This window comes from Chiloscyllium punctatum, chromosome 5, assembly GCF_047496795.1.
Source record: "Chiloscyllium punctatum isolate Juve2018m chromosome 5, sChiPun1.3, whole genome shotgun sequence".
Classification (NCBI taxonomy): domain Eukaryota; kingdom Metazoa; phylum Chordata; class Chondrichthyes; order Orectolobiformes; family Hemiscylliidae; genus Chiloscyllium; species Chiloscyllium punctatum.
This window is the reverse complement of record NC_092743.1, coordinates 134,373,296-134,397,219: the sequence shown is the minus strand read 5'-3', so window position 1 is coordinate 134,397,219 and position 23,924 is coordinate 134,373,296. Positions and strand designations below refer to the sequence as shown.

At 41.5% G+C, this 23,924-nt stretch overlaps 1 protein-coding gene across 3 annotated transcripts in view; it reads right to left on the bottom strand.

The window, feature by feature from the left end:
• LOC140477461 (uncharacterized) overlaps positions 1 to 23,924 on the bottom strand; it is a 158,846-nt gene that overhangs the window by 52,802 nt on the left and 82,120 nt on the right. For all 3 annotated transcript variants that reach the window (XM_072571394.1, XM_072571395.1, XM_072571396.1), the window contains one exon: positions 22,949 to 23,088. In XM_072571394.1, the coding sequence (XP_072427495.1) occupies positions 22,949 to 23,088 (140 nt within the window). The remainder of the gene's footprint in view (positions 1 to 22,948; positions 23,089 to 23,924) is intronic.

Sequence of the window (23,924 nt, the reverse complement as noted above, 5' to 3'; positions counted from 1 at the left end):
TCCATATAGATCACATCTACTGCTCTGCCCTCACCAATCGTCTTTGTTACTTCTTCAAAAAACTCAATCAAGTTTGTGAGACATGATATCCCACACACAAAGCCATGCTGACTATCCCGAATCAGTCCTTGCCTTTCCAAATACATGTACATCCTGTCCCTCAGGATTCCCTCCAACAACTTGTCCACCACCGAGGTCAGGCTCACCGGTCTATAGTTCCCTGGCTTGTCTTTATCGCCCTTCTTAAACAGTGGCACCACGTTTGCCAACGTTTGTCTTCTGGCAACTCACCTGTGACTATCGATGATACAAATATCTCAGCAAGTGCCCTAGCAATCATTTCTCTAGCTTCTCACAGAGTTCTCGAGTGCACCTGAAAAGTCCTGGGGATTTATCCACTTTTAACCATTTCAAGACATCCAACACTTCCTCCTCTGTAATCTGGACATTTTGCAAGATGTCACCATCTATTTCCCTACAGTCTATATCTTCCATATCCTTTTCCACAGTAAATATTGATGCAAAATATTCATTTAGTATCTCCCCCATTTTCTGTGGCTCCACACAAAGGCCGCCTTGCTGATCTTTGAGGGGCCCTATTCTCTCCCTAGTTACCCTTTTGTCCTTAATATATTTGTAAAAACCCTTTGGATTCTCCTTAATTCTATTTGCCAAAGCTATCTCATGTCCCCGTTTTACCCTCCTGATTTCCCTCTTCAGTTTCCTCCTACTTTCTTTATACTCTTCTAAGGATTCACTCTATCTATCCTGTCTATACGTGACATGTGCTTCCTTCTTTTTCTTAACCAAACCCTCAATTTCTTTAGGTCATCCAGCATTCCCTATACCTACCAGCCTTCCCTTTCACCCTGACAGGAATATACTTTCTCTGGATTCTTGTTATCTCATTTCTCAAGGCTTCCCATTTTCTAGCCGTCCCTTTACCTGTGAACATCTGCCTCCAATCAGCCTTCAAAAGTTCTTGCCTAATACCATCAAAATTGGCCTTTCTCCAATTTAGAACTTCAACTTTTAGATCTGGTTGATCCTTTTCCATCACTATTTTAAAACAAATAGAATTATGGTCGCTGGCCCCAAAGTGCTCCCCCACTGACACCTCAGTCACCTGCCCTTATTTCCCAAAGAGTAGGTCAAGTTTTGCACGTTCTCTAGTAGGTACATCCACATACTGAATCACAAAATTGTCTTGTACACACTTAAGAAATTCATCTAAACCTTTAACAGTATGGCAATCCCAGTTGATGTTTGGAAAGTTAAAATCCCCTACCATAACTACCCTATTATTCTTACAGATAGCTGATATCTCCTTACAAGTTTGTTTCTCAATTTCCCTCTGACTATTTGGGGGTCTATAATACAATCCCAATAAGGTGATTATCCCTTTCTTATTTCTCAGTTCCACCCAAATAACTTCCCTGGGTGTATTTCTGGGAATATCTTCCCTCAGCACAGCTGTAATGCTATCCCTTATCAAAAATGCCATTCTCCCTCCTCTCTTGCCTCCCTTTCTATCCTTCCTGTAGCATTTGTATCCTGGAACATTAAGCTGCCAGTCCTGCCCATCCCTGAGCTATGTTTCTGTAATTGCTATGATAGCCCAGTCCCATGTTCCTAACCATGCCCTGAGTTCATCTGCCTTTCCTGTTAGGCCCCTTGCATTGAAATAAATGCAGTTTAATTTATTAGTCCTACTTTGTCCCTGCCCACCCTGACTGTTTGACTCACTTCTGTTCTCAGCTGTACCCGTCTCAGATCAATCTCTTTCCTCACTATCTCCCTGGGTCCCACCCCCCCACCTTACTAGTTTAAATCCTCCCAAGCAGTTCTAGCAAATTTCCCTGCCAGTATATTAGTCCCCTTCCAATTTAGGTGCAATCTGTCCTTCTTGTACAGGTCACTTCTACCCCAAAAGAGATTCCAATGATCCAAAAATACGAATCCTTCTCCCATACACCAGCTCCTTAGCCATGCATTCATCTGCTCTATCCTCCTATTCCTGCCCTCACGAGCTCATAGCACTGGGAGTAATCCAGATATTACGACCCTTGAGGACCTCCTTTTTAAATTTCTACCTAACTCTCTGTAATCTTCCTTCAGAGTCTCAACCTTTTCCCTTCCAATGTCGTTGGTTCCAATGTGGACAATGACCTCTTGCTGGCCCCTCTCCCCCGTGAGAACATTCTGCACCCTCTCTGAGACATCATTGATCCTGGCACCAGGGAAACGACACACCATTCTGCTTTTCTCTGCTGGCCACAGAAACTTCTGTCTGTACCTCTGACTCCAGAATCCCCTAACACAATTTATCTCTTGGAAGCCGACGTACCCCTCGTTGCATTAGAGCCAGTTTCAATACCAGAAGCTTGGCTGTTTGTGCTACGTTCCCCTGAAAATCCATCACCCCCTACATTTTCCAAAACAGCATACCTGTTTGAAATGGGTATATCCACAAAAGACTCCTGCCCTAGGTGCCGACCTCTCTCACCCTTCCTGGAGTTAACCCATCTATGTGACTCTATCTGAGACTTTCCCCCCTTCCTATAACTGCCATCCATCACATACTGTTGCTGTTGCAAATTCCTCATCTAAAATGAATATTAAGAGTTATCAATATTGCAGTCTGTGATTGGGAGCTAGTATTCAATATAAGACAAAGTTAGAAAAGGGAAAATGACTGGAAAAATTTGTTTAGCTAGAGGGAGAAATTGGCAGTAATAATCTCAATAAAAGACAGTTAACCTTTATTTGGTTGGAGTTTTATAAGTGAACAGCTTGTTTGTATTTAAGATCGTCGCAGTGGGCTGTTGAAAATAAAGTTCTTTTTGATATTTTAAGCCATTGCATAGGAGTTGCTGGGAAGCTGACCCATGAATTTCAGCATCATGAGGTCAGTAACAAAACTGGAGTATCACTGAGCTAAATGCTAATGGAAAAACCCACTGAATATTGAATCTTTGAGAACAGATATACTGAAGGGACATAATAGTGAATTCTGGAGTGCAGTGACATAGCTTTTGGGTTGGTCCCAGGAAACATGAATGAGCCTTCAAGATATCATAAATTAAGGTGACTCTTGAAGGGAAATAAAAGGTAGAACTGAGTTGAGAACATAAGTCATTTAACTTTATAAGCTATAAAATGTTAAGGTAACAGAGCTTATTGTTTTGCAATATTTAATAAAGTTAGTTTTTGTCCAGAAACATTAAATCTTCTAATATAGTTCTGTGTTTAATTGATGATTTATCATATTTCTTCATTAAATATTAGCCACATATAATAGGATTATATGGTCAGAATTTTATGGGTCTGAGTGATGTGGGCTATAGTGAGATGTGCAGCAGAATTGGGCGACAGATGTGGTGAGGTCCATTGTGACATTGAGATCATCTCACTCTACCTTTTATTTTCTTCACAAGTGGTGTAGTGAGCTTCTTACTAGGTAGCAGCAAAATGCCAACTGACAGTCATTTCTGACTGTTAAATGCCTTGTTAGCATCATAACTTGCCTGATTTTACCAAACTGATGTGACAATGCTGTAGCTTTAACAAGTTATGTTGTCCTGGTTTCTTTCAAGAGGGATTGAATGAGAGGTGATAAGCTGGATAGCTAATCCCACTTGAGTAAACAGTTTGGGAGGCCTTGGGCTGTTTTTAAAAACAGCCCGAATGGGTGTGGCCAGTTCTCACAGAGTAGGATTTCTGAGTTTTGGTTCTGACTCCAATCAGAACCTATTGGAGTCTCAACAGAGTTGGAAGCTTCAGCGAAAGACTCCAGGCTGCTATTCTCTCTGAATTTTTTCGATGTTTTTTCCTTCCTAGATTAGAGAACTGCATGCGGGAATATGTGCCTGAATTGTCCATTTTGCCAAGGAGTGTTACTGTATGGAATGCTTAATTAATAATAGCTACTCTACCTATTACTCTGCTAAGTTTTCCAAAAGAACAGTTATTTTTCATTCTTCTCTGTTTAGTTGTATTTTAACCACAGTTTTTAAATAAATTGTGTTTTGCTTAACATAGAGTAGTTTGACCAATCACACTGCATCTGGAACAGACACTTTACATTTGCCTTTAAAATAAGAAGAAATTAGGGTCCAGGATACCACCTTAAATATTTTGAGGGGGTCTGGTCTAGTCCATAACAAACTGGGAGCTCTTGTCAGGATCAAAATCCCTAAATCCAGGTTGGGATTAAGATTGTTGGACTCAAAGGCTACGAGTGATAATTGCTGGTGTCTTTTATTTTGGGTGTTGAACTTAGTTGGTTTAAATATGCTTTGTGTAGTAATGGCACTTTCAGTCACTAGGCGTTTTCTGGGGGTGGAAGAAATCACTTTGGGAGTTTTACAAAAAGTGAGTATGGCAAAGCTTTTGGAATTGGCAAACAAGCTGGAATTAGTGAGTTTTGAGAAGATTTATAGCTCAGGTTGAGGTTCTGGATGTAAGTTTGCTCACTGAGCTGGAAGGTTTGGTTTCAGACGTTTTGTCACCATACTAGGTAACATCATCAGTGAGCTTCTGGTGAAGCACTGGTGGTATGGCCTGCTTTTTATTTATGTGTTTAGGTTTTCTTGGGCTGTTGACATCATTTCCTGTTCTTTTTCTTGGGGTGATAAATGAGATCCGAGTCAATGTGTTTGTTGATAGAGTTCCTGTTGGAATGCCATGCTTCTAGGAATTCTCGTGTGACTCTCTCTTTGGCTCATCCTCAAATGGATGTGTTGTTCCAGTCGAAGTGGTGTCCTTCCTCATCTGTATATAAAGATATTAGTGAGAGTGGGTCATGTCTTTTTGTGGCTAGTTGATGTTCATGTATTCTGGTGGCTAGTTTTCTGCCTGTTTGTCCAATGTAGTGTTTGTTACAGATCTTCCAAGGTATTTAATAACTACATTGGACAAACAGACAGAAAACTAGCCACCAGGATACATGAACATCAACTAGCCACAAAAACACATGACCCTCTCTCACCAGTATCTTTATATACAGATGAGGAAGGACACCAGTTCGATTGGGACAACACGTCTGTACGTCTCTATGACTCTATGTCTGCAGGAGCGGGTAAGGAAGTTACAATTTTAAGAGATACAGGACCATGTTGATTGTTGATGGTGAGAGATGAGCAGGTATGTAATTCAGAAGGAGTATTGCCAGAAAAAGTGTTAATATGTGGGATTCGTGGTGAGACAAGAGGTAGGAGTGTCCAGTGAAAAGTGGAGAAGTGTGGTCGGAGTACTGTAGAAACTCTTGATTCCAGGAATACAATTTGTTCTTGGTAAGGTACAGCTGGATTACAGATGGGAGTGCTGCCTACAGTGGTTGAAAAGCCAGTGGAACATCAGGCAACTGAGATATTACAGAAAGTATATCCTGGGCTTTTTCCTGACTGTGTGTAAAAACAAGGACTGCAGATGCTGGAAACCAGAGTCTAGATTAGAATGGTGCCGGAAAAGCACAGCAGGCCAGGCAGCATCCAAGGAGCAGGAAAGTTGACATTTTGGGCAAAAGCCCTTCATCAGGAATAGAGGCAGCATTAAGGCACTTTATCTGAATGCTTGTAGCATTCGTAACTAAGTAGATGAACTAACGGCTCAGATCATCATGAATGATTATGATGTGGTGGGCATCACAGAGACATAGTTGCAGGGGGTTCAGGACTGGCAGTTAAACATCCAAGGATTTACAACTTATCGAAAAGACAGGGAGGTGGGCAGAGGGGGTGGGGTGGCCTTGTTAGTTAAGAACAAAATTAAATCTATGGCACTGAATGACATCGGGTCGGATGATGTGGAGTCTGTGTAGGTGGAATTGAGGAACCACAAAGGCAAAGAAACCATAATGGGAGTTATATACAGACCTCCTAACAGTGGTCAGGACCAGAGGTGCAACATGTACCAGGAAATAGAAAAGGCATGTCAGAAAGGCAAGGTCACGGTGATCATGGGGGACTTCAATATGCAGGTGGACTGGGTAAATAATGTTGCCAGTGGATCCAAAGAAAGGGAATTCTTGGAATGCTTACAGGATGGCTTTTTGGAACGGCTTGTCACGGAGCCCACAAGGGAGCAGGTTATTTTGGACCAAGTGCGATGTAATAAACCAGACTTTATAAAAGATCTTAAAGTAAGGGAACACTTAGGAAGCAGCGATCATAATATGGTAGAGTTCAGTCTGCAGTTTGAAAGAGAGAAGGCAATATTGGATGTAATGGTGTTACAGTTAAACAAAGATAATTACGAGGGCATGAGAGAGAAACCGACGAAAATCGACTGGAAGCAGAGCCTAGCAGGAAAGACAGTAGAGCAAAAATGGCAGGAGTTTGTGGGTATAATTGAGGACACAGTACAGAGGTTCATCCTCAAGAAAAGAAAGATTACCCGGGGAGGGATTAGATAGCCATGGCTGACAAAGGAAGTCAGGAAATGTATCAAAGAAAAAGAGAGATCCTATAAAGTGACCAAGAGCACTAGGAAATCAGAAAAACAAACAGAGGGTAACAAAGAGAGAAATAAGGAAGGAGAGGATCAAATATGAAGGTAGGCTAGCCAGTAATAATAGAAATGATAGTAAAAGTTTCTTTCGATACATAAGAAACAAACGACAGGCAAAAGTAGACACTGGGCCACTTCAAACTGATGCTGGAAGGCGAGTGATGGGAGATAAGGAAATAGCTGGAGAACTTAATAAGTACTTGGCGTCAGTCTTCACAGTGGAAGACATGAGTAAAATCCCAACAATTAAAGGGAGTCAGGGGGCTAAGTTGAGAATGGTTGCCATTACAAAAGAGATAGTGATAGAAAAGCTAAAAGGTCTTAAAATTGACAAATCTCCTGGCCCCGATGGGCTACATCCTAGAGTTCTGAGGGAGATGGCTGAGGAAATAGCGGAGGCGTTGGTTGAGATCTTTCAAAAGTCACTGGAGTCAGGGAAAGTCCCGGATGATTGGAAGACCGCTGTTATAACCCCGTTGTTCAAGAAAGGATCAAGACAAAAGATGGAAAATTATAGGTCAATTAGCCTAACCTCAGTTGTTGGTAAAATTCTAGTATCCATCGTTAAGGATGAGGTTTCTAAATTCTTGGAAGAGCAGGGTCAGATTAGAACAAGTCAACATGGATTTAGTAAGAGATGGTCGTGCCTGACAAACCTGTTAGAATTCTTTGAACTGGTGATAAGTATGTTAGACCAGGGAAACCCAGTGGATATGGTCTATCTAGACTTCCAAAAGACCTCTGATAAGGTGCCACACGGGAGGCTGCTGAGTAAGGTGAGGGCCCATGGTGTTAGAGGTGAGCTACTGGCATGAATTGAGGATCGGCTGTCTGACAGAAGGCAGAGAGTTGGGATAAGAGGTTCCTCCTTTTCGGAATGGCAGCCGGTGACAAGCGGTGTCCCACAGGGTTCAGTGTTAGGGCCGCAGCTGTTCACGTTATATATTAATGATCTGGATGAAGGGACTGGGGGCATCCTAGCGAAGTTTGCCGATGATACGAAGATAGGTGAACAGGCAGGTAGTACTGAGGAGGTGGGGAGGCTGCAGAAAGATCTGGACAGTTTGGGAGAGTGGTCCAGGAAATGGCTGATGAAGTTCAATGTGAGCAAATGCGAGGTTTGCACTTTGGAAAAAAGAATACAAGCATGGACTACTTTCTAAACGGTGAGAAAATTCATAAAGCCAAAGTACAAAGGGAACTGGGAGTGCTAGTTGAGGATTCTCTAAAAGGTAAACATGCAGGTTGAATCCGTGATTAAGAAAGCGAATGCAATGTTGTCATTTATCTCAACAGGGTTGGAATATAAAAGCAGCGATGTGCTACTGAGACTTTATAAAGCTCTGGTTAGGCCCCATTTGGAGTACTGTGTCAAGTTTTGGGCCCCACACCTCAGGAGGGACATACTGGCACTGGAGCGTGTCCAACGGAGATTCACATGGATGATCCCTGGAATGGTAGGCCTAACATACGAGGAACGGCTGAGGATCCTGGGATTGTACTCATTGGAGTTTAGAAGGTTAAAGGGAGATCTAATAGAAACTTACAAGATAATACATGGCTTGGAAAGGGTGGACGCTACAAAATTGTTTATGTTAGGCGAGGAGACTAAGACCCGTGGGCACAGCCTTAGAATTACAGGGGTCAATTCAGAACAGAATTGCGGAGACATTTCTTCAGCCAGAGAGTGGTGGGCCTGTGGAATTCCTTGCTGCGGAGTGCAGTGGAGGCCGGGACACTAAATGTCTTCAAGGCAGAGATTGATAAATTCTTGATGTCACAAGGAATTAAGGGCTACGGGGAGAATGCGGGTAAGTGGAGTTGAAATGCCCATCAGCCATGATTAAATGGCGGAGTGGACCCGATGGGCCGAATGGCCTTACTTCCACTCCTATGTCTTATGGATTTTTGCTGGACATGTCATATGTGTCAGGTAATTAGAAAACCTCAAGCAGTGATCAAAATAGCTTAATACCAATTCCCAAATTTTGAGGAACCTTTTACAAGGGTCTGAGAATTGATTGCGTAGGACCTCTACCTAAAATAAAAAGTGGGAATCGGTATGTGTTGACCATTATGGATGTGTCTATTAAATTTCCAGAAGCTATTCCATTTTGCAATTTCATGACTAAAAGGACTGTGTAAGAGTTACTCAATTTTATTTTAGGAGATACAGATGACATGCAGAGATACAATTAGATCAATGGTAAAATTTTACACCAAAATTATTCAAGGAAGTTATGGATAGCTTAGGAATAAAGCAATTCAAATGCACTGCATACCTTCCAGAATCACAGGGAGTGTTAGAACGTGGCATTAAACATTAAAGACCATGTTGATGGCTTACAGTCAAGACTGTGCAGAGGACTGGAATAAAGGAATTCCATTTGTACTTTTTGCATTTAGAGATACACCAAAAGAATCTACCAAATTCAGTCTATTTGAATTGGTTTTTGGGCATGAGGTGAGAGGGCCACCTAAATTAATTAAGGATAAATTAAATAGAGTAGGTGGATTGGCTACACAGCATTTAAAAGTAGTACAGCAAAGTGATGAAACAGGAAACAGACAAGAAATCAAAAATTTGCAATACTGCTAATGGAGATAAAGGTTAGTTTTACTTCCAGTGGTAGGTGGACCTTTAAAAGGAAGATTTAGTGGACCTTATCAAATTGAAAATAGATTTCGTGAGGTGAATTATTTGATAAGAATGCCAGACAGAAAGAAATCTCAGTGTGTCATGTGAATATGCTCAAAAGGCATTTTGATAGGGAAAGAAAGCAAAAAGGAGAATGTTTTACTGGTTATAACAGAGAGTGAAGACCCAAGTTCAGAGGATTCTCAATTGGAGATTCCTCAAACTAAAGTGGACAATGAAGAAGTTTCAAAAAATTGGGATAAATTATTAAGTTACCTTCCAGAGGAAAATCGAAATGATGTGAACAACTTACAAAGACAAAGTCAAACATCACATGGCACTAGGTTATAGTCTGACATGTTTATTTGAAACTGCAAGTGGTGTTGTGTGATTTTTGACTTTGTCCACCCAAGTTCAACACTGGCACCTCCACATCATGACTTAGAGAGAGTCATAGACCTGGTCCATAACACTGACCAACTAAGCTAATGTAGGGAAAGCTCAACATAGAATCCAGAGAATGTACCTGGAGGATTCAGCTAGCCACTTGCTCTAAACCACATCCATATTGGTCACTGGCCAACACCATCTCAGGTCATGATCCTCAGGCATCAATCATACACAGTTCCCCTCCATGGACATTAGCATCTGCCAACCCATCGCAATCATCCTGCCACACTTACTATACTCTGGCACTGTGTCCTAGAAGCACAGACTTGTATTTCAGGCCACGTCAACAATTTGCATTGAAAAGCTACAGCGGGAAAATTTGTGCACAGGTACAGACACCCAACCCGCAGACTGGATTAGGCTATATCTTAGGGATGCATGTGCACTCTTTTAATGCTCACTCACTAATTGCCTACCTGCTCACTCACTGTATCCCTGCCTTACCATTCCAATTAGCGTAGTCACAGAAATAGACAGTTGCTTTGCTAAATAGTCCTCAGTCCAGGGGCACACATTGTGTGACACATTGCTACATCAATCTCAGACTTTGTGGCACATTGCATGTCCCTTTCTACTATTGCTGCTCCTCCCTATGTATTTGGATGAAATCCCTAATTATTGTAAGGACAAGGTCATCTGCCTGGGGCTAAGCAGTTGGCTAGACTCCAGCAGCCCTCTGGATACCAGCTGAGGGGGCTATGTCTTCCTAGGACAGCTGCAGAGTTGTAATGGTGAGGTGTTGACCAAATTGTGAATCCCCATTTGCTATGCCTATGATTTCCACTTGAGGTGTCACTATGCAGGAGGCAACCTTATAAGTGCTTCCATGGTACTCTTACCCTCAGAGATCCTTGAGGGTGTGTCTTCCACAGCTGACTGATATTCCACAGGCAATATCAAGAGAGAGGGAGAGAGTGTGTCAAGGTGTGTGTTGCAGACAGTGAGGGTAGTAGGGTATCATCTTTGTTGAGACCTGTTTGCAAAAGCAGAGATAGTGAATGTGAGCTGCCAGATAGAAGAATTTGACATTTACCCTGGCAGAGTGAACTCCTGTCACTAACCTCCTTTCTCTTTTGTTGGACATTCCTATGCATCCTGGTTTTGCCACTGAGTCAGAGGGTGACTCAGTCCAGACTGCCAGGGTCCTTTGCCAGTTCTCTAGGAAGAGGACTCCTATCATTTGCACAAGTTTGTTCACTTGGACTACTCGGTCCTCTTCATGGAATAGAATTTGGATTTCAGAGATGCCATAATGGTGTGTTAGGTAATTAATGAAGAGAGTTTGGTGAAATAGTGAGAGAGGATTTGCTCGGTGTTGCAAAAAAACCTCCAAAACCTCAACACAACTTGACTTAGCCAAAAAATTATAAGATTCAGCCCGATGACTCAGTTCATTAAGGAGAAGGCAGCAGAATTGAAGGCAATTCTTTCAACAGGAGGGAAGGAATTTTTATTGAACTCTCTCTTTCAGCAGAGGACCAATTTGATTGAAAAAGCAAATACTGAATATTGTAGAAGCCGAAGAAATGTGAGTCTCAACAGGGGACATGTATCCCAATACTTTATGTGCAATATTGCCATGTAATATCAAAACTCTCACAACTTTTCCGGCAGCTGTAGAACAATGTAAATGCTTGGTAAAATGCCACATTTGTGTTATCATCCACAATTCCTTTCTGTCACTCTTAACTCTTGAAGTATTACAATTTCCAAAATCACCATATTACGACATATGCCAGATTCAGGATGAATAGCACCTTATTAATTTTTATAGAATGCTTTCTATAGTGCATATATCTGGATGCATTACAGTGTGGTTTGGCAACTGCTCTTCCCAAGGCCACAAGAAACTACAGAGTCTTGAACACAGCCTAGTCCACCACGTAAACCAGCCTTCCATCCATTGACTCCATCTATACTTCCCGCTACCTCGGGAAAGGACTCAACATAACCAAAGACCTCTCCCACCTTTGTTTAAACTCTCCTCCACTTTCTTCTATTGAATAGAAGATATAATTATTGTATACACAAACAAGTAGATTCAAGAACAGCTTCTTCCCCATTGTTATTAGACTTCTGAATGGACTGCTCAAATTTTAAATTTAATATTCATCTTGCTCTCTGTGCACCTTCTCTGCAACTGTAACATTTTATTCTTCGGTCTGATCTATTACCTGATACACTTTGTGGGCGGCACGGTGGCACAGTGGTTAGCACTGCTGCCTCACAGCGCCTGAGACCCAGGTTCATTTCCCGCCTCAGGCGACTGACTGTGTGGAGTTTGCACATTCTCCCTGTGTCTGCATGGGTTTCCTCCGGGTGCTCCGGTTTCCTCCCACCGTCCAGAGATGTGCGGGTCAGGTGAATTGGCCATGCTAAATTGCCCGTAGTGTTAGGTAAGGGGTAAATGTAGGGGTATGGGTGGGTTGCGCTTCGGCGGGTCGGTGTGGACTTGTTGGGCCGAAGGGCCTGTTTCCACACTGTAATGTAATCTAATGTAATCTAAAAAAAACCTTTGTATGGTATGATCTGCCTGTACTGCATGCAAAACAAAAACTTTTCACTATAGCTAGGTACATGTGACAAAAATAAAGCAAATGAAATCAAATCAAATATTTAGCAAGACATCACTGCATATATTTCATCCCCTCACAAGAACAAATATATTAATCTTACACAATCATACACAAATTTACACAGAGGAGAATAGCACATATAGTCACAAGCAAGACGAGAGGAACAAATAGAGAAAGGATCTTCTACCTGAAGGTGGGGGCTCAACTCCCATCTCAGATATCATTGTCATGATCTTATTGGCCTAGATATTAAAGTAAGATAAGTTTAAACACAACAGATTGTATGGGATATTCCACTAGCAAACAACTAAAACCCTGCCCTACACCTGAGTTCATATTCCCTCCCTCTCTCAAGCCTCCTGTAAGTGCATGATATAGTTGATAACCACCTCTTGCTTCTTGACACTGTTCACTGAACTTTTGACTATGAAGCTCTCCTTCTGGAACCTACTTTAACTGAAGTGTTTAACTTTTTACTTTCCTGTGGGTCCTGACAATATTTCTGTTGTACAGCTGAAACACTATTCTCAAGAGTGCCAACACTTGCATTGGCAAGCTGGACATCAGAACCATGTGCATGGAATTAACAGATCACATGCAGCAGCTTGATAAATCAAACCTAAAAGACATGGTCAACATAGAATTTGATAGGCTTAATATTCACATTGCTTCCTTGAGAAAAGCTTGCCAAGAGTGGATCAATGAAAGAAAAAGATTACTGTTCATCTTGCAGGAGAATAATTCAAAAGAAATATATGAGGAAGGTGTTGGCTTCGTATAAGAAAGTTGTTACTCTCAATAACGGAACATCCTGCAAATGGTTCTGAATGTGTTCTCTCTATCCACCTCAAACAGGGTCTGTTAACCTCACCAGTGTTTAGGTAACAACAGTACTCCAATAAAGAGACAACAGTTCTATAAGGAGTTTGGCACTGATATCAGCAGAATCCCCAAATCAAATCTAATGGGAGATTTCAATACAAGAGTGGCATGGCCCTCCTGCTACAAAGATCATGGCTGGAAATCAAAACTGAAAAGTGATAGCAACTACTTGAGCTTTATTTCTACCATGAGCTTTGTGAAACAAAGAACAAATGCTACAAGTTCTCGGAGATATTCAAGATCAGGGTATTGGCAAGAGGTAGATTTGATCACAGGCAGAAGTGAGCTGGTTGATTTTCTCGCAAACATTTCATCTCCCTCCTGAATGTTGCCTCCAGATGAAGCGCTGTCGGTGTGATCAGCCCCAAATTTATATGGTTTGATCTGTTGAGGTGGATGGTTCTACTTCCAGTTTTGTTCTGTAGTGGTCTATAGATGGGGTCTTTTTCAACGTGTTTATTTATGGAACCAGTGGATGAACGTCAGGCCTCCAGGAATTCCCGAGCTTGTCTTTGTTTAAGCCTGTCCCAGTATCGGAATATTGTTCCAGCTGAATTGATATCCTTCATTGTCAGTGTATATTGATATGAGGGAAACCTAATCATGTCGTTTTGTTGCAAGTTGATGCTCATTTATTCTGGTGGCAAGTTTCCTGCTCTTCTGTCCTTTGTAATGTTTCTTACAGTTGCTACATGATATTTTATATATCACATTTGTCCTATATGTTGTGGATTAGGAGTCTTTTGTCCTAGATAGTAGCTGGCGAAATGTGGCTGTTGGTTCGTGTGCTGTCATTATTCCCAGCATACATCGAAGTCTCGTTGTTAGTTTGGGACTTAGTTAGTTTCTAATGTAAGGTAGGGTGGCCAGTGTGTTGGGGGGACACAATGATTTTCTGTTTGTATGCCAGGCATCGTTGATTGACAAGCCATAAGGCCTTGTGCCTTAATGCAAGGAGCATTTGCAATAGAAGAACTCAATTAGTCACACAAATAGATATAAACAGGTATAATATACTTGGGAAATGTGGACAGTATGAGATCAGGGATGGGAACTGAGTATCTGAGGATATTCAGTTTTTGGGAAGGTCAGGCAAAGAAGGTGGGGTAACACGGCTGGTTAAAGAGGACATGTAGACAATAAACCAAAAGACATTGGAGCAGAAATTATGCCATTCAGCCCATTGAATGGTAGAGCAGACTCAATCATGGCTGTTAAGTTTCTCAACCCCTTCTCCTGCTTTCTCCCTAAAACCCTTGAACCCCTTCATACTCAACAACCCATCTATCTCAGTCTTAAAAATACTCAATGACCTAGCCTCCACAGCCTTTTGTGTGGCAATGAATTCCATAGATTCACCACTCTCTGGCTGAAGAAGTTTCTCCTTATCTCTGTTCTGAAAAGGTCTTCGCTTTACTCTAAGGTTTTGCCCTCAGGTCCTGGTCTCCCCTACCTTGGAAACATCTTCCCAACATCCACTCTGTCCAGGCCATTCAGTATTCTATAAGTTTCAATTAGATCACCTCTTGCCCTTCTAAACTCCATCAAGTATAGAGCTGGAGTCCTCAAACATTCCTCATATATTAAACTTTACATTCCTGGGACCATTCTCTTGAACCTCCTCTGAATATGCTCCAGGGCTAGTATATCCTTCCTGAGATATAGGGCCCAAAACTGCACACAATACTCCAAATGTGGTCTGACCAGAGCCTTATAGAGCCTCAAAAGTACAGCCCTGCTTTTAAATTCAAGTCCTCTCCAAATAAGTGCCATAATTGCATTTGCCTTCCTAACTACTGACTCAATCTGCAAGTTTACCTTGAGGGAATCCTGGACTCGAAATCCCAAGTCTCTTTGCATTTCAGACTTTTGAATTTTCTCCCCATTTAGAAAATAGTCCACGCTTCTATTCTTCCTACTAAATTGCATGACCTCACACTTTCTGACGTTGTACTCCATCTGCCACTTCTATGCCGACTCTCCTAACCTGTCCAACTCCTTCTGCAGCCTCCCTACCTCCTCAATGCTGCCTGTCCCTCTACCTATCTGACAAACTTAGCCAGAATGCCCTCAATTCCTTCATCTAGTTCACTAATGTATAAAGTGAAAAGTTGTGGTCCCAACACTAAGCCTTGTGGAACATCATTTGTCACCAGCTGCCATCCTGAGAAAGACCCTTTTATTCCCACTCTCTGCTTTCTGCCAGACAGCCAAGCTTCTATTCATGCTAGCACCTTTCCTCTAAAACCATGGGCCCTTATCTTACCCAGCAGCCTCCTGTGCAGCACCTTGTCAAAGGCCTTCTTGAAGTCCAGGTAGATAACATCCAGTGGCTCTCCTTGGTCTAGATTAGATTAGATTACTTACAGTGATCCAACAAATCCACACCGACCCACCGAAGCACAACCCACCCAGACCCATTCCTCTACATTTACCCTTCACCTAACACTATGGGCAATTTTAGCATGGCTAATTCACCTAACCTGCACATTTTTGAACTGTGGGAGGAAACCAAAGCACCCGGAGGAAACCCATGCAGACACGGGGAGAAGGTGCAAACTCCACACAGTCAGTCGCCTGAGGCGGGAATTGAACCTGGGTCTCCGGCACTGTGAGGCAGCAGTGCTAACCACTGTGCCACCGTGCCACCCACTAACCTGCTATAACCTGCTCATTACTTCCTCAAAGAATTCTAGCAGATTTGTCAGGCATGGCGTCCCCTTGAAGAAACCATGCTGACCTTGGCCTATTTTACCATGAACTTCCATGAATTCAGAAATCTCATCCTTCAAAATGGATTCTAGGATCTTACCCATGACTGAGATTAGGCTAATCAGTCTGTAATTTTCTGTCTTTTGCCTTATTCCCTTCTTAAACAAGGGTGTAATGTTAGCAATTTTCCAGTCCTTTGGGACCCTCCTGATTCTAGCAATTCCTGAAAGATCACCACTAACGCCTCCACTATCTCTTCGACTATCTCCCTTCAAACTCTGGAGAGTAGTCCATCTGGTCCAGGCGATTTATCTACCTTTAGGCCATTCAGTTTTTCTAGCACCTTCTCCATGGTGATGGCCACCATACTCCTCCCTGTCTTGAAACTTTGGGATATTACTTGTATCTTCCACCGTGAAGACTGACGTGAAGTAATTATTCAGTTCCTCAGCTACTTCCTTGTTCCCCACCATTATCTCCAGAGTCATTTTCCAGCAGTCCGAATGTCCACTTTTGCCTCTCTATTACCCTTTATATATCTAAAGAAACTCTTATCGTCTTCCTTTATATTACTGGTTAGCTTAGCCTCATATTTAATATTCTCCCTCCTTATTTCTTTTTTTTGTCTCCCTCTGTTGGTCTTTGTAAGTTTCCCAATCCTCTGGTTTCCCACTGCCCTTCACCACATTATATGCTTTCTCTTTTTGCTTTATAAAGTTGCCTTTATTTAGCTGTAATACCATTACCTCTGATTCTATCTTCTCCCTCTCAAATTGCAGAGCAAGTGTAATCATATTATGATCACTGCCTCTAAGGGTTCCTTCACCTTAAGCTCCCTTATCAAATCTGCCTTGAGTAAGGAAGTATATTAATTCCAGTGCAGTGGAATTTATATGGGTAGGATTTAGAAAAACATAGGGGCAGGAAATACTATTGGGGCTGGATATGGATCCTAAACTGTAGAGATGATGTTGAGGAAGGCATTACACAGGAAATCAAAGACACAACCAATAAAGGTATAATTGTAATTATGGATAACTTTAATCTGCATATAGATTAGGCAAATCAAATTACTAACAGTGCCTTAGACGAGGAATTCCTCGAGTGAGAACAAGCCATCCTTGACTAGGTATTGTGTAATAAGAAAGAAATAACTGGCACTCTAGCTGTCCAAGGCCTTTTGGGGAATAGTGACTGCAATACGATCAAATTTGTCCTTAAAACAGAGTTGATTCTGAGGTTAGGGTCTTGAATGTAAATAAAAGAAACAACTATGCTACGAGGTGCAAGGTGGCTGTAACAAATTTCTGAATTTTACTTAAAGAGAGGACAGTGGACAGGCAATGGTAAACATTTAAAGAGTACATGGATGAACTACAACAATTGCTCATCCTGTCTGGCAGAATAAAACAGGAAAGGTTGCTCGACAACGGCTGATAAGGCAAATTATGGATAGTGTTAGATTCAAAAAAGGGGCATACAAAACAGTCAAATAAAGCAGCAGGCCTGAAGACTGGGAACATTTTAAATTTTAGCAAAGGAGGACAAAAGGATTAATTAAGATGGGGGAAATAGAATACAAGAAGTAAGTTTGCAAGGAGCATAGAAACTGATTGTAAAAACTTCAATAGATAGGTGAAGAGAAAAAAATAAGTGAAGGCAGATGTAGTTCTCTTATAGTCATAAAGAGGGAAAGTTATAATGGTGAATGAAGAGATGGCAGAACCAAAATATGAATTTAATTGGTCTGTCTTCACAAATGAAGACACAAGTAACAACCCAAAATGTTGGGGAACATAGGGTTGAGTGAAATGGAGGAATTGAAGGAAATCAGTATTAGTAAGGAAATTGTCTTGGGGAAATTGATAGAAATAAAGGTGGAAAAAAATTCCCAAAGCCCAATAATCTACATTCCAGAGTACTTAAGAAGTGGCCCTAGAAATAGTGGATGCATTTGTGGTCAACTTTCAACATTCTATAGATTCTGAAATCTATGGATTGGAGGATAGTTGTTATTTTAAAAATGAAATGGTGAGAAAAGAAGGAATTATAGACTGGCTAGCCTGATATTAGTAGTAGGGAAAATGCTAGAATCCATTATGAAAGACTTAATAGCAGAGCCACTTGGAAAATAGTGACAGGATCACAGAATCAGCATGCATTTACGAAAGAGAAATCATATTTGACAAATCTACTAAAATTTTTCGTGGATCTAATAGAGTCAATAAAAGGAAGCCAGTCAATGTGGTCTACTTGGACGTTTAAAAGGCTTTTGATATGGTCCCACCACGAGATTAGCACATAAAATTAAAGCACGTGGGATGGGGGTAGAGTACTGACATGGCTGGTGACAGCAAATAAAGTGTAGGAATAAATGTGTCTTCCTCTGAGTCACAACTAAAATGAAATGAGCTTGGCAAGTAATGTTAAAGAGAATCCCGAGGTATGCTATATGTAAATTAAAAACGAGAGAGTAGGACCACTTCAGGATAAAGGAGGCAGAGGACATGGGTGAGATCCTAAATGAGTACTTTTGCACCAGTATTCATCCAGGAGAAGGGCATGGAGGATAGTAAAATTAGTGTGGGGTATGCTAACATGCTAGAACATTTAATATCAAAAAAGGAGTGGTGTTGGGTGTCTTAAAGAGCGTTAAGATGGATATGTCCCCAGGGTCTGATGGGATCTACCCCAGGTTACTGAGATCGGCAAAGAGAGGAGATTGCTGGGGCCTTGACCAAGACCTTTGTATCCTCACTAGCCAAAGAAGAGGTCCTGGAGGACTGGTGAGTAGCTAACGTTGTTCCTTGTTCAAGAAAGGAAATGAGGATAATCCAGGAAACTGTAGACCAGTGAGTTTCAAATCAGTGGTTGGGAAGCTATTGGAGAGAATTCCTAGGGATAGGATTTACGCACATTTGGAACAGCATGGCGTAATTAGGGACAGTCAACATGGTTTTGTGCAGGGCAGATCATGTCTTAGTAATTTGATTGATTGCCTTCATCACTTACTCAGAAAATGCAATGAGCATAGAGCAGTAGATGTTGTCTACATGGATTTTAGTAAACTTTCCAAGAGGTCCCTGACAGTAGGCTCATCCAGAACATTAAGATGACGTGGCCACTTGGATTCAGAACTGGCTTGCCCATAGAAAGCAGAGAGTAGTGATGGAAGGGTGTTTTTCTGGCTTGAGGTCTGCGACAAGTGGTGCTCCATAAGGATCAGTGCTAGGACCACTGTTGTTTGTGATATATAAAAATGATGTGGATGATAACATAGATGAGTAAATTAATAAGTCTGCAGACTACACAAAGATTGGGGAAGTTTTGGAGAATGTAGAAGGTTGTCAAAAGATACAGCAGGATATAAATCAGATGTATGCAGAGAAATGGTGTATGGAGTTTAATCTGGGTAGGTGTGAGTGCTGCACTTTGGGAGATCAATTGTTAGGGACAAGTATACAGACAATGGCAGGACCCTGAATAGCATCGATGGACAGATGAATCTTGGGGTTCAGTCCATAGCTCCCTGAAAGTAGACATTCAAGTAGATTAGATTACTTACAGTGTGGAAACAGGCCCTTCGGCCCAACAAGTCCACACCGCCCCGCCGAAGCGCAACCCACCCATACCCCTAACCTAACACTACGGGCAATTTAGCGTGGCCAATTTACCTGGCCTGCACATCTTTGGACTGTGGGAGGAAACTGGAGCACCCGGAGGAAACCCACGCAGACATGGGGAGGATGTGCAAACTCCACACAGTCGCCTGAGGCAGGAATTGAACCCGGGTCTTTGGCGCTGTGAGGCAGTAGTGCTAACCACTGTACCACCGTGCTGCCCACTAGATAAGGTGGTAAAGAAGGCGTATATCATGCTTGCCTTTATCAGTTGGGGAATTATGTACAAAAGTAAGGTTGTCATGTTGCAGCTTTATAATCCTTTGGGTAGGCCGCACTTAACAATATTGTTCCGATTGCCACAAAACAGGAAGGATATGGAGGCTTTGGAGAGGGTGCAGAAGAGATTTGCCGGTTTGCTGCCTGGAATACAGGGTATGAGTTCTAAGAAGAGGCTAAAAAAACTAGAGTCATTTTCTTTGGAAGGGGAGGCTGAGAAGTCTATAAAATTATGGAGATGTATATTTAGGGTTGACAGTCATAATCTTGTTCCCAGAATTGAATGTCTAATAATGCATTTAAGGTGAGGGGAGAAAGTTCAAAAGAGGTGTGAGGGGTAAGTTTTTTTCCACAGAATGGCAGGCATCTGGAACGTGCTGCCAGAGATGGTGGCAGTGGAGGAAGATATGATAGGGGCTATCTGATAAACACATGTATATGCAAGGAATGAGGGTAATGGACCAAGGGTAGGCAGAAGGGATTAGTTTAATGTGACATCACGTTTAGCGCAATATTGTAGGCCAAAGGGCCCATTCTGGTGCTGTACAGTTCTAAGTTCTATACAAACAGTGATTAGTGGGACATCGCAGAGCTCATTGCTTGGACCCCAACTATTCACAATGTATTAATAATTTAGATGAGGGAACGAAAATGTAATATCTCCAAATCTGTGGATGACACAAAGTTGCATGGGAGGGTGAACTCTGAGGAGGATATAGATATGCTTCAGTGTGATTTGAACAAATTTAGTGGGCAATTTCATGGCAGATAAAGTATAATTTTCATACATGTGAGGTTGCCCACTTTGGTAACAAAAGCAGGTAGATTATTATCTGAATGGTGATAGATTGGAAAAGGGGAAAGTGAAATAAAACCTGGGTGTCCGGGTAAACCAGTGTCGACCGTCAAAGTTCAGGAAGGTCAATCATATTGTGTGTTATACAACAGAAAATGCCACCATTTTCTCTCCGATAGGGCCAAAACTCAGTCTAGCTCTGCTACTGTAGACATATATCACCAAGGCTTATAGCTGATAGCTCTTGGTATTGCAAAGGTCATGTTCACTCAATGACTCTCAACCAGCTCACCCTCCCAAACTACAAAATCTTCCATATAGTTCTGGTCATCATGCTACCAGAAAGATGTGGAGGCTTTGGAGAGGGTACAGAAAAGTTTACCAGGAAGTTGCCTGGTTTTTGAGAGTCTTGGATTGGAGGAGAGATTGGTTTATTTTCACCTGAACATCAGAGGTTGAGGGGGCAACCTGATGGACCATTTACAAAATTATGAGAGTCAGACTTTTTTTTCTCCCCAGGGTAGAAATGTCAATTACTAAGAAACATAGGTATAAGGTAAAAGGGGGAATGTTTAAAGGAGATGTGAGAGGCAAGTTTTTTTTTGACACACTGGGTGGTAAGTGTCTGAAATATGCTGCTAGAGGTGGTGATAGAAGCAGATACAATAGCAATACTTAAGAGGCATCTTGACATGAGCAGGCAAGGAATAGACGGATACAGACCGTGTAGAGGCAAAAAATCTGCAGTTTCAGAAAGGCATCATGTGTTGATACAGGCTTGGTGGGCTGAAGGGCCTGTGCCTGCACTGTATTGTGACAAGCTGCCTCTCGTATTGAGCAGTGAAGATCCTATATGCTAAGAACCCATACGGTGCATCCTGTTTGGACGTACAAGAAACGTGTGGCAGAAGCATGGAAATCTAGTATTCCTAACCTACAAAGTCAAGTCTTTAAGGACTTAATTGATGTTTGAGTTGGACTGGCATCATGATGTAGTAATGGTAGTGGTTTTCCAATGTTACCTTGCATGGATGAAGAACATGTACATGGAGCATGCAGGGACACAGTAGTGAAGACAGTTGGATGAATGCTAGGTCAAGAAATTGGCGAGTTGCAGCCACCGGGAACCCATTCTGATTTAAAAGTCAAGAATTTGTGCCATTTAATTCCTCAGGAGAGGAGAACTGGAACTGGCATAGAAATCAGGCAAACTAGACCAATGATGAGATGTAAATGCTTAGAAATAAGGTAATCGCCACTCAAAAATGAGACTTTGAACTTGCCATTTAAAGCCAATGGGGAAAATCAACAAACTTTTCTCAACATTGAGCTTTTGATGATTTCATCCTTGTCAAACTTTCTCAACTGTCCATGCCACTCCAGGGAGGGAACAGTCCCAGCAATAGTTTCCCCCATGAATGGCACATCAGTGAGTTTGAGGTTAATGTCTTTGGGAATTGGGAAATTAAACACATTAGAATACCATGCCCTCTATTGCTCAAAAAGAAGAGTTTTGCACTGAAAAACTCTCAATACAATGTTCCAAAATTTGTTGTTGAAATAATTGTTACTGTTTTTATTTAATTACAAATGATATAGCAACTTCATGCAAGGGAAAATGTTGGATTAATTATAAAAGTTGGGATCTTCCAATTGAGGATACAGTTAGCTTCACCATCTTGTCAACATAAGAATGATGGAGATTTCAGTGAAGAAAATGGCCATGCAGCCCAGTGCTAACTCTGAAGGAGTTAGCTACTTACATCCCATTCTCCTACTAATTCCCTGAAATCTTAAGTAAGCCTGCCTATTCGTGTTTAGCTAGACAGTTCAAATGTTTTCATTAACTCAGTCACGTCTGGTAATATATGCCATATTCAATAACCAATGTTTCTAACTGGGCCTTTTAGGCTTGAATTATTTATTTTAAGTTTAAGCCACCTTATTAATATTCATTAATAGCATTTCATTATTGATTTTTTTCAGTATTTTATAATATTAAACACAGCTTGTAGGAGAATAGACCAATTTCATTCTTCTTGTTCCAATTTTCTACAATGCCAAAAATTTGAATAGAGAAATACAGCAACATTCATTGCCACTAAAGAAATTTCAGCTTCCAAGCTGACTCTTCCAATCTTCTTGAGCAGAAAGAAAGAAGCTAATGGTTGTCCAGTGGCGCAAACAGGATCTTTATTAGAATCAAAGACTTGGTAATATCTAAATAAATTACTGTCCCCACAACCCCCAAATGAGGAAGAAAAAAAGAACAAGGGTTAAAATCTTTTAAAAAAACTTTTCTTCCAACCTATTATGCTATCAGCTAACATAATATTAAAATGACAATTCAAACTCTGGATGAGGCTCCACAAATAGCAGGTAGGGACCTTCTTAAGAATCAAATGGCGCCATGAGCATTAAAGTGTGATGCACAAATATACAGGAAATCAAGATAAAGAAGACAAATGTTTAAAGTTCCAATTACCTTTATTTCCACCAAGTGCCCCACCATTTCTCTTGCTCCAGTCAAAAGGAAATTGGCCTTTTGACAGTTCTTCAAATAATTTAGTATGAAGAGGTTTGTGCTTAAGGCTTCGCCTCGTGCATTCTTGCTTTTCTTTTGAACTGAAAAAGAGGAAAATGTATCCAATAATAAAACGTACAGAAGCCATGCAAAGACACAGCAACTGAAAAATGGGCATTAGCAACACCTCTAGATGGGACAAACCATTATTATTTCTGGTGGCAAGAAGTTGTGTTTGCAAAAGGGAGGTCTGAACATCATGGAAGCCAGCCACTCTTGCAGTATAGAAGACTGTGCTTCCACCACAGCACCCTGCCTTTCTGTTTGTGCTACAATGGAAGCAGATTAGTCACCATTAGACACTGCCTCATGGTTAGGTTTACCAATGTGTGAATAAAATATCCACCACTTCCACAGTGGAAAGGATAAATGCTGTGTAAAACCCTGGTGTGAAACTTGTGGCTCAACAGAGGAATTTTCCATGAGTGGTGATTAATGGCAGTTATTGATAGGTGAGTAATACGTGTATGGCACATTGAACAGTGTGCAAGGCTTACAGTACACTTGTTGGATATGACATTTGGAAGTACATTTATTGCTTGTAAGCCAACTGAACTTGGCTGTAGAGTTGAATCCAGGCCTTCAGGACTTGACTTCTGATCACCACAGCCTTCTGATCCCATTGGCTTTGCAAAGTTTATTTGAAAACAGAACACCTTTGTCCTCTTCACTGCTTTCACAAAAACATCATGAGCAACATCAAAGGACTTGGGAGCATACTGTCTCTTGCTGCAACGTACCCCATTCTTTACCTCTCTCCTAGGGTTTCTGTGTGTCTCCTCTGTGTTCCTTTACATTGTTTGCAGGATTTTTTTCAAGTTTGCTAAAGCTTGTGGATTTCATTATTTAAGAAGATCAGTCTTCTTCCGTCGGCAGC